The sequence below is a fragment of the Scylla paramamosain genome, chromosome 18 (genome assembly GCF_035594125.1).
Source record: "Scylla paramamosain isolate STU-SP2022 chromosome 18, ASM3559412v1, whole genome shotgun sequence".
NCBI classification, from domain to species: Eukaryota; Metazoa; Arthropoda; class Malacostraca; order Decapoda; family Portunidae; genus Scylla; species Scylla paramamosain.
In genome coordinates, this window is record NC_087168.1 from 2,753,049 (window position 1) to 2,768,420 (window position 15,372).

General features: G+C 40.3%; 1 protein-coding gene across 1 annotated transcript; it reads right to left on the minus strand.

The window, feature by feature from the left end:
* Nucleotides 1-474: 474 nt before the first annotated feature.
* On the minus strand, nt 475-10,461 carry LOC135109003 (putative zinc finger protein 702). Its single transcript, XM_064019976.1, has 4 exons — nt 9,754-10,461; nt 4,489-5,741; nt 2,960-3,138; nt 475-759 (listed from the first exon to the last, which is right to left on the minus strand). Exon 2 carries the CDS (start codon nt 5,657-5,659, stop codon nt 5,156-5,158), a length of 504 nt encoding a protein of 167 aa, XP_063876046.1. The 5' UTR covers nt 5,660-5,741; nt 9,754-10,461; the 3' UTR covers nt 475-759; nt 2,960-3,138; nt 4,489-5,155.
* Nucleotides 10,462-15,372: the final 4,911 nt, after the last annotated feature.

Here is a 15,372-nt window from a genome sequence, read left to right on the forward strand (position 1 = left end):
GAAATCAATAGATACGCTGTAATATAATGTTTTGAGACAACTATTCTGTACTGCGAGACAACGCTAACCAACTTCTGAATTGAACCAGCTGGTGAACACTGAAAAATTGACAATTTCTGATATCTCCCTTTTTTTTTTTTTTTTATTTCTTTAAGATTAATTCAGAACAATTTAAAATGATTATTAAGCTGCCTTCATCCTGCTCTCAGTGCACGGAATCACAAAATTGATCAGGTCATCCAAAAACATGATTTTCACTCCTTGGCAGAATGGCCATGACTTATGAAAAATGTGCCCGTGTGAATCATCGACTCCAAACTATCATGAATCAGCATGATTTGAATTGACTCAATGCACTCAGTGTGAACAATTACATTGAAATTAGTGTGATGAATCAAGACGAATCATGAATCATGTTGATTCTTCATGAACTGAATTGAATTGATTCCGTACAACCTTTTCAAACACTGCCTTACCTAAAGAATGGTGGGATGTGTAGATGTCTTTCATTGTGTGACAGTGACTCTACTGCCCCACATCCCTCCCTGCTCCACAGACCAGGCCAGAGTCTAGGGTGCACTGACCACCCCAGCTGGCTTCTCCTAGGGTCCCTGCAGGATGGCCCATGGCATGTGCTGCTGGGAGCAGTGCTGCAATGGAGGCTGTGAGGCCAGGCAGCAGTATGAGTGGCCAGCAGCAGTCTGCCTCAGGTGTGGATGTCATGGGATGGGGGGGTGTAAGGTTGATTGATGTTTCTTTCTGTTTTAATTAAAAAGGTTCAATTAAATTTTGGGGTATTTATTTAAAGTTAGTATTGAATTATTTTTGCTTTGATTTAGTTTATTGTTCAATTTAGTTTTGATTTAGCTGTTGCTAATACATATAGAAATACTAGATTAGCTGCCACCAATCATGGTCTCTGCTAAATAATTCTGACCTTGCCTTATATGGTAGTGTTTTAGCCAGAGGTCTGTAAGGCATTGGAAAATTCCATGACAACCAGACTGAGTTTTACTGATGTTAGCTTCTAAATAACAATTAATTTTCAAAATATATATCTCTTTTTATTCACAGTGATTTTTTTTTATTATTTCTGTTACCTTGGAGCTGCAGGACCTCCTATACTGGGAACAATGATAACTAATCAGTTCATGATAATATAATTTAAGTGAATATGTTAAAACAGTTAATTGGTGCCTCAGAGGGTTTACCTTAATTTTTGGTAAAAAACATCCTAATTGTGTAGGTGTTACATTCAGTTGTGTGTGTATCACTGGTGTTTGACTACTTCTTGATCAAAAACAATTTATCCTAGTCTTTTTATATTCTAAATTTTGTTTCCCTCCTTCAAAAAAAAATAAATAAAAACTAACTGGCAAGGGAATTTTACATCCTTCTCTCTGTGGACGATGATGTCAATTAGTCTCAGATACAAATAATTAATACATATAGTTACAAAATGGTTATTTTCATAAGAACAACCTTTAAACAATCCAGTGTTTTAAGCCCTGACGAATGTACTGGTGGAAAACGATGTCAATTAGTCTTTGACACCAAAATCTCGCACCCAGGTTTGTAAAGGACACTGTACATCCCCAGAACTAGTCCTTCACCTAACTAAAACACATAATTTTGCAATATCCTTAATAGTTTAGGCCCCTTCTTCCTTCACAAATTTTCTTGAACATTTTTGCAAGTGGTCCCACATACTCCTGGATTCTAACACTGTCTATAAAAAATTTTTGGATATAAATAGTAACAAAAAATTTCTTTCAAAATACAGAATATTATCAATACTGGCATATTTTTCCTTAACATACAATATTTTGTGATCGGGATTTTTCATGTGACTGGCCCAGGAGAAACCAGGAATATGGTTATTTTCCAGTTGCCTTGAAAACCAAGGGATGTTACTCTGTGCCATCTCCAAATATCAACAACTAATTTGACAATTTATACCATACAATTTAATTTAATTTTCTTGTACTATAGTTTTACTGATTCCAAAAGTATATACAAAATTTTGTTTACATAATCAAGAAAGTAGATTTTTATATTCACGGCTATAAAAATTATTTCCTGGGATTATTATTACTATTTGGATTTTTTTTTTCTTTTTTTTTTTGTCCCATGACATGGGGAAGCACAGGTGTGGTGGCAGGAATCACCAGGAGGCAGGCAGCTCTCCGGCCACAGAGGAGAGGCCAAGTTTGAGTGTCAATTGTGTAATAAAACCTTTAAATGTAGAAATGGACTGAGGTACCACACCCTGACACATAGTGGTGTCAGGGATTATGAGTGTGAGGAGTGTGGGAAAAAATTTACCAAAAAGTCTCACCTCACCACACACACCCTGAAACATAGTAGTGTCAGGAATCATGAGTGTGAACAGTGTGGGAAGAAATTTACCTCAAAGAACACACCTTGACACACAGTGGTATCAGGAATTATTTTGAGTGTGAAGAGTGTAGGAAGAAATTTATCCTTAAGTGTTACCTCACCACACACACCCTAACACACAGTGGTGTCAGGAATTATGAGTGTGAAGAGTGTGGCAAAAGATTTCCTACCATTGCTGCTCTCAGCAGATGCATTCAGACACACTGGCTTGAGGGAGTTCAAGTATGATGTTTGTGGCAAGTGTTTCAAGACAAAGCCTGAGATTCCCAGGTATGTGGGGATTCACTTTTCAGGTGGCCTGTGGTGGTGGTGGTAGTGGTGTGGTAGTTGTAGTAGTAGTAGTAGTAGTAGTGGACCCAGCATTTGTTTTGTTGGTAGTACAGGTGTGATTCAATAAAGTGTGTCTTTTATGACAGAATTATGAGTGTGAGGTATGTAGGAAGAAATTTACCCACAAGTCTTCCCTCATGAGACACACTGTCACACAGTGGTGATAGAAATTATGAGTGTGATAAACTGTTTGCTACACAATGTAATCTCATTCATCACTCATACTCACTTGGGTGAGGGAGTTAAAGTGTGATGTTTGTGGCAAGTGTTTCAAGACCAAGCATGACAATGCATGTGAGGATCCACTCTTGAGGTAGCTGAAGCCTTGCCTGTGGTGGTGGTTATGGTGATAGTAGTGGCCCCAGCACTTGTTTTGCAGGCAGGGCAAGTGTGACTGGGTGGCTGTGTCTGTGATGAATGGTGAGGCAGTCAGACAAATAAGTAAATGGTAATGTTGTGTCTGGTTCCAATCATTGTCTTTTATCTAGTATGGTGCAACTTATTATAACTTATTCCCAATATTTATTTGTTTTTTATTTTGTTTTCGTTGTAAAATTTATTACTATTTAGTAACTTGCCTATTCATTTTTAGTTTTATTTATTTTATTTTTATTTTGTTATTATTTTTGTTTATTTATTATCAAAATGTTGTAGTATTGGATTTCCAGATGAAATGTGTGCTGCATCAAGGAGCAAGAGAACTAGTAAGAAAATGCTTTACTTAAATATATTTATCAGTCAGCAGGTTATACAAGGCAGCAAGGCACAGGGACACCACAGAGAGAGAGAGAGAGAGAGAGAGAGAGAGAGAGAGAGAGAGAGAGAGAGAGAGAGAGAGAGAAAGGTGCTTTGCTGATCCTGGACTTTATCATTATTTTATTTATTTTATTTTTCTAATGTAAGGGTGACTGGCTGAGGTCAGTAAAAGTTTAAAAGAAAAAGCCCCACATGAGTGTCAGGTCCCAGAGTGAAGTCAGACAGAATAATCAAAAGTTAAAGGATAAGTGTCTTGAATCCTCCCTCTTGGAAGAGTTCAAGTCATAGGAAGGAGGAAATACAGAAGCAGGCAAGGAGTTCAGGAGTCTACCAGAGAAAGGGATGAAAGATTGAGAATACTGGTTAACTCTTGCATGAGGGAGGCAGACAGAATAGGATTGAGAGGAAGGTATTATGCAGTGAGGCCACAGAAGGGGAGGAGGCATACAGTTCACAAGATCATAAGAGCTGTTAGCGTGAAAACAGTGGTGGAAGATAACAAGAGATGCAACACTGCAGCAAAGAGGAGGCCGGCAGCTGCCATTTTGGACTGAAGTGAAAAAAGTTTGGTGCTGTTATAAAAATGTATCTGTTCTTCCTGCTTCACTTTCACTGAGGAGGAAGAGAACACAGAGAGCTTGGGGCAATTCCTCTTCTGCCTGGCTGTTGCTGCTCCATCCAACACACCTTTTTGCCATGCTGGTCCTGTCTGCATTTGGTTGTGAGTTAATGAACCTCTTGCTTCTAGTATAGCTCTGTAATTCCTCATGTGGGTTTACCTCTTTGGACCCTATTCTGAAACACTTTACCTCCACTACTTTCCAAAGGCTAAATGAAGTGACAGGTTTCTAAGGGTGTTTTTATGATTCTTATGACAGATTAACAAGATTTCTGTATTATCAATAACAGGAGGAACACTCTTGAGAACCAGGTTAATCATCTCTGTGGTCTTGGAAAATAGTTGTGGTGAGAGAGCAGAGCATTTCATTTCAGAACACACACCTGTGTTGTGGCTGAGGCCCCTTCAGTCTGAGTCAGATAGCTGTAATGGGTTGTCCTTGTTTTCCTCTTGGCCACAGCTTTCTCTGGTGGCAGCCTTGACAAAAGACAGTGGTACGGATGAGAGTGGAGGGACTTGCTACAATACATACACAGAGCTCAGACATGACACATGACAACTTGATGCATACACAAACATGCTAAAGATAATTATACACAAAGGTTCACCATACAGACACATTTATTAACTCACACCTGTACTGCCAACAAAACAAGTGCTGGGGCCACTACTACTATTACTACTACCACACCACACCACCACCACCACAACAGGCAAGGGTACAGCCACCTCAAAAGTGGATCCTCATGTGACTGGTAATTTCAGGCTTTGTCTTGAAACACTTGCCACAAACATCACACTTGAACTCCCTTAAGCCAGTGTGTCTGAAGGTGTGTCTGTTGAGAGCAGCAATGGTAGGAAATCTTTTGCCACACTCTTCACACTCATGATTCCTGACACCACTGTGTGTCAGGGTGTGTCTTGAGATTAGACTTTGTGCTAAATTTCTTCCCACACTCCTCACATTCATGATACCTGACACCACTGTGTGTCAGGTTGTTTGATGAGGTTAACCTTGAGTTTTTTTTTTTTTTCCCACACTCTTCACAATCATGATTCCTGGCACCAATGTGTCAGGCCGTGATGGCTGAGGTCAGACTTCGTGGTAAATTTCTTCCCACACTCTTCACACTCATAATTCTTGACACCACTGTTTGTCAGGATGTGTGTGGTGAGCTTACCCTTTTGGGTAAATTTCTTCCCACACTCATCACACTCATGATTACTAACACCACTGTGTGTCAGGTTGTGTCTGGTGAGGGAAAATTTTGCGGTAAATTTCTTGCCACACTCCTCACACTCATAATCCCTAACACCACTGTGTGTCAGGGTGTGTTGCCTGAGCCAACTTTTATATTTAAAAGTTTTATCACACAGCTGACACTCAAACTTGGCTTGTCCTCTGATGCAAGAGTTTCCTGCCTCCTGGTGATTACTGCCACCATGCCTGCACCTCCCCACACATAAGGCAGACTGCTGCTGCTGCTGGCCACTCATGCTGATGCCCGGCCTCACAGCCTCCACCACAGTACTGCTCCCAGTAGCACACGCCATGGCCTGTCCTGCAGGGACCCTTGGGCAAGCTGTTTGAAGTGGTTGGTGTAAGGCAGGGCAGCAGCCTGGACTCTGGCCTGGCCTGTGGAGCAGGGAGGGATGGGGATTATGATGGGCTACTCTGAGTAGCATAGATGGATGAGTGGGAAGAGTGTTGGGTATAGGGGCATGGATGGATGAGTGGGGGCATAGATGAGTGGTGGGAAGAGTGTTGACTCATTTGGTTGACTCACCTGGTTGGTTACCTTTTCATGACATACATGTATAGGCAGGTAGAAGTTATTTCTATGAATATAAGGGCAGCACAGATCTGCAGGTATGCCAGTCAACAAGATTTCAATATGGCAAGCTGCTCTAATAGTAATGAATGAGTTGTGTACCTTATGGAGAATATTGAGATAGGAAAAATATGTATTAATGATTATGAGACCAAGGAATAACACTGTATAATGAGGTAGTACAAGTTAGTAAAATACTATATCACAAATATATATATATATATATATATATATATATATATATATATATATATATATATATATATATATATATATATATATATATATATATATATATATATATATATATATATATATATATATATATATATATATATATATATATATATATATATATATATATATATATATATATATATATATATATATATATATATATATATATATATATATATATATATATATATATATATATATATATATATATATATATATATATATATATTATAAGATGATCTGTAGTGGAATGATGGTGAGGGACTAGTCTACAAACTGGTAAAGGAGAGGACTGAGAGTAGAGGTCAAGGCTTTTTTGAATAAGGAAATTGATTCTAGAGCAACTGCTTCATTGGGTAAGGAATTCCAGAGTCTCACACATCTTAATGAGAAGAATATTCTCCAGGCCTCAAGAGAGTTGTGATTATGTAAAATCTTAAATCTATGCCCCCTTGTGCCCACTGGGTGAGCCAGGGAGAATATTTAATTTGGAGAGACACTACACTCCTGATGGAAGATTTTCCAGTTCTTGAGAATATCACCGTGCAACAAATGTCCTTGGACGAAGTGCAAGTCCAGAATCCTGAGACACTCACAAGACGGTAAGTCAGACAAACCTTCAGTATGACAGGTCCAGGTTCTCTGGACTGATTCCAGCAAGAGATCCCCCAGAAGACCAGTGTTCCACACAAAGGAGGCATATTTTAGTATAGATCTTACATGAATTTTGTACAGGGTGATCATAAAGTCCTATGACCTGCAACAGCAGCAGGCCCATGATACCAGTGCACTGCGGTTTATGAAGCAGAACTGCATGGTTTGCCACAGTGAAAGTTTTGGAGAAGTCAGATATTATCACATCTACCACACTTCTAGTACCTAACCCCAGAGATACAAAATTATTGGTCAGTAAAAACCAATCATCAGCTGTCCTGCCACATCAAAAACCATATTGGTCAGCAGTGAGTATAGAATTTTGTTCAAGGTAGGAGTAAATACAGTCAGCTACTATTTTGCCTTTTGTGCCTTTGCTCATGCTGGTGGTAAAGATTTTGAATATAGGATAGGCCAGGGATGGGCATGATCTCAATAATCTGGGGGAGGTACTTATAAAAAGTCATAAGAAGTACCCGTAATTCTACTCACAGCTATGAAAAATTAATAACTTTGTCATAAAGACTATGGGTTTTCCATATCCTCTGTCATAGCTAAGTGAATTAGTTATGGCTGACTTCGCTAACTGCTAGAAATAGCAGAGACATGTATTTGAAATATACATTAATTAATAGAGAAAGGGATTAGAAAGATAAAAATATATATCACATAGCTTTTTTATGTAATAATTATGCTATATCTTTTAAATGAAGAAAATTAGTGCCTAAAACAAGATCTGCCATCAGAGGCCAGCCTCAAATGTAAACAATAACAGTCACCACTCAAGTTTTTCTGGCCCACCTCCCAGGCTTAAAGGCTCAAGCCATCCCCTTGGGATGGCAATCTACACACATACACACATACACACATACACACACCATTAAGCACCATGTTTGTATCACCACAACACCAACACCACCACCACCAACAGGGACACAGCCAGCCCTGCTGCAGTCACCCTAAGAGGACAAGAAAACCTAATTTGCCTTTAGATGAGTCTTGCCACTTACTGAGGCTTTATAAAGAACATCTCAGAAGAAAGAGCTTTGTCGGTCTCAAAAGCAATGCTCACACCAAGTCTGACAAAAACAATACCAGCACAGTCTAATCTATATCTTTTAGTGAGTTCAGCATCACAAAGTTCAATAAGAATATCTTTCCTTTCATGAAATTCCCTTGGTTGGTACACACAGACTTGTTGCTCAGCTATGTCGGCTTATGGGTGATTCTTAAGCTTTATGACACCTCCAACCCAGTCATAACAGCACAGTGAACTTATACAAATTTCATGGCGCTTACGACAGATTTAGACCATTTATGAAATATTTATGAAAACTATCTTACTTTTTAAAGGCTTATGACAGATTCATAGCCATATGATTTTTTATAAGTATTGCCCCAAGGGTGCAGGCCATCCGGTCCCATACTTGTATAGGGATCAAGTGCTGCAAGCCTTTTCCCTTTTTTTTTTTTTTTTTTTTTTTTTTTATCAGAGAGAATAAAATTGACATAATTGAGAACTCCTTGGAAAGTCTGATGGGAGAAAGGGTTATGGCGACTGCCTTTGAATACAGAAGCAAAACTGTTAACAAAGATTTCAGCCACAGTATTAGAATTGGCAACAAGTGACCCGTCAGGATGCATTAGGGGCCCACAAGGGCAGCTCCAACTTTTTTACTCTGAATGTACTGATGGAAAGCTTTAGGGTTATCTTTAGGTTTGTCAATTAAAGACTTTAAAAGCTATCTGGCAATGGGCACAGTAGTGTCTATAACTTTGGTTAATGCTGTTCTAGTTAACCAAGGCAACCCAAAGAATCTTCTAGTGATCTTAAAGAGTTGCCATACTCTCATTCTCTCCCTTTTTAGAGCAGCAGCAGGATGTGAAAAAGAACCAGGGTTAGGTTTTGTATAGAGTGTATGTAAGATTCTATCAGTGGAGTAAGGATTGCCAAAAGTCTGGTCAACATTGCATCTACTGAGAGATGACAGAACTCATAGTCCCAATCATACCCAGATAAGTGGTCATCAATGATGTTATATTTGCCTCTAGCCCAGACTCTCTTATGAGAGCAATTACTGTTAAACTCAACAGAATTGAACACAAAGTGATAGTCAAAAAGTATGGGGACATGTCCACAGCCAGAAGAGGTAAGACCATACATTACCTATTCTGTCCTCTTTCAATAACAAGATGGTGTCAAGGGTGTTAACTGAAGGTATGAAAGTTAGGAAATCAAGCTTCTGATGTAGACTGATGGAGTTAAAACAACTTGTACAAGCAGAGACATGGCAGGCAAATTGAAGTCACCCAGTATGATTCAGAACTTCCTTATCAGTGCAGAATTGTTGCAAGTAGTTTGTCAGCCTGAAATTATCCTCAGGAGAATTTGATGGAGGTTAGTACACAAGTATTATACAACAATTAAGGGACACTAGGTGCACTGTATGAACATTTAGGCAGTTGCTGCCCAAGGAAATAAAGAGACTGTTCTTGACATAAAGACGGACACCATATTTTCAAACATCTCCAACAACGTCAGTGTGGGCTAATGGATGGTAACCAGGTACAGAAAGAAAGAAGTCAGGAATACTAGGAAGGAGCCAGGATTCTGTAATGGGCATGATATCTATGTTATGGTTATGTAGGAGATGATAAACTTCATTAATCTTATCAACTAGACTGTTAATATTGCACAAACACATTCTAATCTTAACCAATTGTTGGTTGGTTAAGTTCTTTCCTAGTATGAAGGAGTGTTCTCATGCTCCCGAACTGGTACCACTGTTTGTGCTTTCGTCCTTTCCTGCACCTCAGGAGAATGCGTTGAGTGCATTATGAGGCTGAGTGACATGTGCAAAGCGCATACATCACAGGCGTGGCAGCTGTGCCGTCTAATACAGAGAACGAAGGTGAGGGGAATACCTGGTAGGTGGGGGGCACGAGGGGTGGACGCCTACTGCTGGTGCTGGCAGGTGGCGGTGGCCCGGTGGGGGCACACGGCAGGCTGCAGTGTGCAGGGGAGTGTGGCTAGCACTGCAGGTGCTGTGTGGCCTGACACATGTTGCTGGTGCAGGGGAAGGGATCGCCAGAGGCGGGGGAAGGGATCGAGGCAGGACAGGAAGCTACGGGGGACCGCTGTAAATGATGAGACTTTGACCTGCAGACTTTGCAACAGCAGCTCAACTAATTTTCTTGCACTTTCCTTTTCTTCTCTCTTGTTTTCCTAATGTTGTGTGTACTTCTTTGTTTATTTATTTACTTATATTTTCTTTCAGCTAGTGTGATGACTGATGGCGAGCAGGAAGTCCCCTTTGTTTTGTTTTTCATCTGGTTGGTAGGCTTGTTGGAAGTGTAGAATAATTGCAGATTTGGTAGGTTGGAGTCCTCGCCTTCACAACATCACAGCTCCTATTCTGTGTTTACTTGACATTTTACTGGAGCTGAACTCTTTGTTCTGCTGGCATGTTCCACATTATCTTGAAATGTACTAATATGCTGACACTCACGTATAATAACACCACCTGGAAAATCCAATCAATAGGTGTGAATTAATATAATGGTCTAGATAATTACAGAACATGAGTTATAAAAAATAAATAAATAAATAAAAATGCAATCTCTCTCTCTCTCTCTCTCTCTCTCTCTCTCTCTCTCTCTCTCTCTCTCTCTCTCTCTCTCTCTCTCTCTCTCTCTTTCTCTCTCTCTCTCTCTCTCAGTACCAAACAGAGCCTGTGTTGAAACAGACTATAGAGATGTGTGGGATACTAAATTTTAGAGCTCAGTGGATGGGGAGCCAGATATGCATTTCTCATAAAATGGAATTGTGAAGAAGAATGCAGATGTTGAAATATCAAAATTTGCGGATGTCGAAGTGGCTGCGGATTTTTTTTTTTTATCACCATACCTGTGGTTACAGATATGGATATTTTTTAAACATATTACAGTAATACAAAGTGCATCATATCTGTGACACAAAGCTCCAGAGAGAGAGAGAGAGAGAGAGAGAGAGAGAGAGAGAGAGAGAGAGAGAGAGAGAGAGAGAGAGAGAGAGAGAGAGAGAGAGAGAGAGAGAGAGAGAGAGAGAGAGAGAGAGAGAGAGAGAGAGAGAGAGAGAGAGAGAGAGAGAGAGAGAGAGAGAGAGAGAGAGAGAGAGAGAGAGAGAGAGAATACTTTTATTCACAAAGTGTTTACAGATTTGTGAACAAGACTGGGCAGTCTTGTGAATAAGGATGACAGTCTTGACACGATGCATAATATTACATGCATAACAATAGGTAATCTCATTTACACTTAAGTATTAACACGGGCATGAGAGAGAGAGAGAGAGAGAGAGAGAGAGAGAGAGAGAGAGAGAGAGAGAGAGAGAGAGAGAGAGAGAGAGAGAGAGAGAGAGAGAGAGAGAGAGAGAGAGAGAGAGAGAGAGAGAGAGAGAGAGAGAGAGAGAGGAAAAAAAAACGGAAAATTAAATAGAAAAATATAGATATAATAAATAAAATAAATATTATAAAGTAAGTAAAGAATATATAATGCATTTTAAGAATGTAGAAGTACATGGGAAAGGGGAGTACAAGGCACAAGGAGATGGAGGGAGAAGTGGGAAGGGGATGTCATACGGTCCCTCATTGACTACGCAGCTCCTATTCTAATACAGTTTAGTGCCACCCAGCTGGAGCTTGTTCAGAATGAAGCCATAAGAATAATTTTGGGATGCCCCAGGACTGCACGGATTGAGGTCCCCAGAGCTGCACTGCACCTGCCGAGTATTATGTGTAGGATACAGGAAATTATTTGTCGTACTGTTGGTCGGATGCTATGCACGAGCTCCGACTCTCTGAAGGGATCACTGACCCCCATGTATCATGATCCTCAGACTCCTACAGCTCCATACCTCAGGAAGATCTTGGAGGTTCTTACAAGTGTAGGCATAGCTTAGGCCTGTATTAACATTGTTATGTCACCGCTCCAACCCATTTGAAACCCTCACTGTGTCAGTGTTGATATTCACTCATTGCATCAGCCCAAGAGGGACTGGCTCCCTCATGTGCTGCAAGACATGTTCATGACTAAATTGTCCAAGTACCTCCACGTTCAGGCTATTCATGTTTATTGTGATGGATCAGTCAGTGGCAGCAGGCCCGTATGTGGGCTGTTCATCCGCGACTACATTTCTGTCAATCACTACACTGACACTGAGATTTCCAGGCGGCTCCCTGCACACATGTCCTCCACTAGGGCAGAACTGTATGCTGTTCTGGAAATGCTCCATATTGTGGCACCTCTCCATAAGGATGTATACTTCTTTGTTGACAGTCAGGCTACACTATATGCTCTCCAATCTACCTCCCCCATGGACTGTAATCTAGTTAATAAATGTCTTGATTTCATCCACACCCTAGAAGGTGCTGGTGCCATGGTCCATTTCAACTGGATACCCTCTCATGTGGGTATTCCGCTTAATGAAAAGGCAGACCGCCTTGCTCAGTGTGCCCTTCAGGACGACACAATGGACCCTGGAGCTGAGTACACTCTGGACTATGTTAAGAGTAGCATTAAGGACTTTGTACGTAGTAGCATTAGTGATCAGTTGGAGCTTTGTTGCCATAGGGGCAGTGGCAGTAGTCTTCACTATATACGTGTCTCCCAGAGCTGTGCTTACACCTATGGAGAACACTGCATCACACGACAGGGTGGCATTGAGGCTCAGATTAGGCTATAAATACTTTTGGGAAGTCAGTGCTTCTCCTGTTGTATGTTGTGTGCTGTGTGCTGCACCAAGGGAACACACTCTGCGTCATTATGTCACGGAATGTCCTCTCATTGCTAAATTTAGGCTGCAAGGTCAACATGACTTGTTTACCCTCATTGACCATTTCTTAGACTCAGCCACTCTCAGGAATATACTCAAAAAATATCCTACGTTTGCTCCCAGACTGTGAGATATTTATGCAATAAGGTGTACAATATCTATATTTATTTATTTACTTATATTCTTGTAATGTATACTATTTTCATATTTTTGATACTCTACTCTTAAGTCTTTGCCCAGGGGATGGGTGGCAAGGTCTGTCCTCCTTTGTTGTATTTCATTATTAGTGCAACAATAAATGTATCAATCAATCAGTCAAGGGGATGAATGGGGAAAGAACAGAAAGGAGTAGGGCACAGGAAAAGGGAACACTACTACTTTCCTCTCTCCCTTTAATTCCTCACGCACTCATCATTTGCTTATATTTATTCTCTCTACTTTCTCCCTTTCCTCGTCCTTCACCATTCCTCCACATCATTGTCCCTGTTACGAATTCCCCTCCTACCTCTACTTCACAACTTGTCTCTTCCTCTTCCTGTTCCTTTCCTTTCCCTTTTTTCGTCTTGTCTCAAACCTTCCTCCTTGTCATCTCCCTTTCCCTTATCTGTCCAAGATACAGGGAGGGAGTGATACCTCGCTCTCTACCCTTCACTCATTCCTTAGCATAAAGATTCTCAACCTTTTCCAAGTTGATGCACCCTCAAGGGAGCTTTTGAGAAATTCATGTACAGTCGCACCTTCACAATCCTCCTAGTTGCTTCAGGCCACCTTTTGTACCTGCCTTCTGGTCTCTGGCAGAGTCTTGTACAGTACATACTGTACATAACCCTCGGTGCCTCGTATGTATATAATATAGAACTACTTTGTTTGTTCTCCCTTATCCTTCAAGAGTGCTGCCTGAGTCTTGTACAGTACTTACTGTACATAACCCTCGGTGCCTCGTATGTATATAATATAGAACTACTTTCTGTTTGTTCTCCCTTATCCTTCAAGAATGTTGCCTGAAAACTTGTAGCGGATGTATAAGAGACTACACCAAAAAGAGACTCTACAGTATGTTTTTCCTGTAGTCATTGGGTGGCACAGAAACCACAATGCGCTCCTGATGAGAGTGGTGGAGAATGACATTTGTTTGTTATGTTGTTCTTCATCGAGTTCGAGTGATTGGAAATTGAATAAAGACCATATTCTGAAACACTTCTGCGCCGCAACCCTGCTATAGGTGCTTTCAAAAGGCTTTTAAGTTGCGTGGGTGACAGATTAACAAGATTTTTATATTATTAACAGGGTAAACACTGATCACACCCAGCTGATCATCTCCGTGGTCTTTGAAAATAGTCGTCATGAGAGAATACGGGCCTTTATTGCTTCAGTTGCGCTTTCTGGTCATCAAACCCCTTATATTTTATGCCATGAGGCATGCATGTCGTAAACTCATGTCCTGAGTGTTTGATGAGTGCGCGTAAAGAAAACGAAGACGTACGAGGAGACATGGTAATGCTTTTGGGATAGAAGTGAAACTGGTGAGGATAAACATTTTTAAAGGGATTAGAGGTGAGGGGATGGGGTAGGCAGCAGGCTGGACATGCATCAGATGTCAGAATTCAGAGATCCGGGGATGTCATATGTACATATTTTGAGGATACGGATATCAGTTTCTACCAAATAGAGGATGCAGACGCGGATATCAAATAAGGACATCCTCACGGATGCGGATGCGTTCAGGATTTTGGTACAAAATTACTTTATAGCACTAATTATTGCCAGACGGCGGCTACAATAAATGTTCATCGCTGCCAGTTCATATTTTTCGGTCTTATTTTTGTATAATTACACAATATAAAGTTAATTAAGGACGAAGCACTGAATTTTATTTCTTGCAAACTTTAAGAGGGAATGGGATCTACTTACACAGACATATATAATGCATGTACGTATATATTGTTTACACACACACACATACACATTCTCAGTCACACATTCACAAAATCCTCTCTCTCTCTCTCTCTCTCTCCTTACCAGCCAGTCTACTTCATTTCATACTGAATTACTTATACACTATTACATATAGTACATATATACGCTGTACTATTACACAGCTCATACATACGTACTTTTACATACAGATACATACATACCCATTTTGTAAAATCCTCTCCCTCTTCTGTCCCTCCGCAAAACTTTGACACATTAGGCTGTGTAAATTTGAAAGGAAATTAAGAAAATGTGTAATATCAGTAGATATATACTTAAGTAAACACGCATCAGTTAATTTTCTTCAACTTTGTAAGCTCTGTACTCTTTAGTCTGTAATGTATAACATGTATCTGCCACATCCTCTTTGTGTGTGTGGATTCGGATATTTATTTCATCACAAACGTGGATGCGGATGCGGATGTTTGATTTATTAGAACTTCGGATGCGGATGCAGATGTTAAAAACTAAGCGGATGTTCTGCGGATGCGGATGCAAAATGCCGACATCCGGTACATCTCCATGGTAGGCATAATGACATGGCTAGGCAGAGCAGAGTTGCCATAATTGCCAGTGTTTTTCCTGACATGTCAAAAATTCCTTCTTTGCCACAGAATTCCGGCTTAAAAGTTACATTTGTGGCAGTAAAAACAAGTTGGGTGACAATAAAATTAGTATCTCTCTCTCTCTCTCTCTCTCTCTCTCTCTCTCTCTCTCTCTCTCTCTCTCTCTCTCTCTCTCATACATACCTGATACATATA

What these genes read in the sequence shown, in the direction of transcription:
- LOC135109003 (XM_064019976.1), bottom strand. Translation starts at nt 5,659, where the DNA reads ATGGCGTGTGCTACTGGGAGCAGTACTGTGGTGGAGGCTGTGAGGCCG.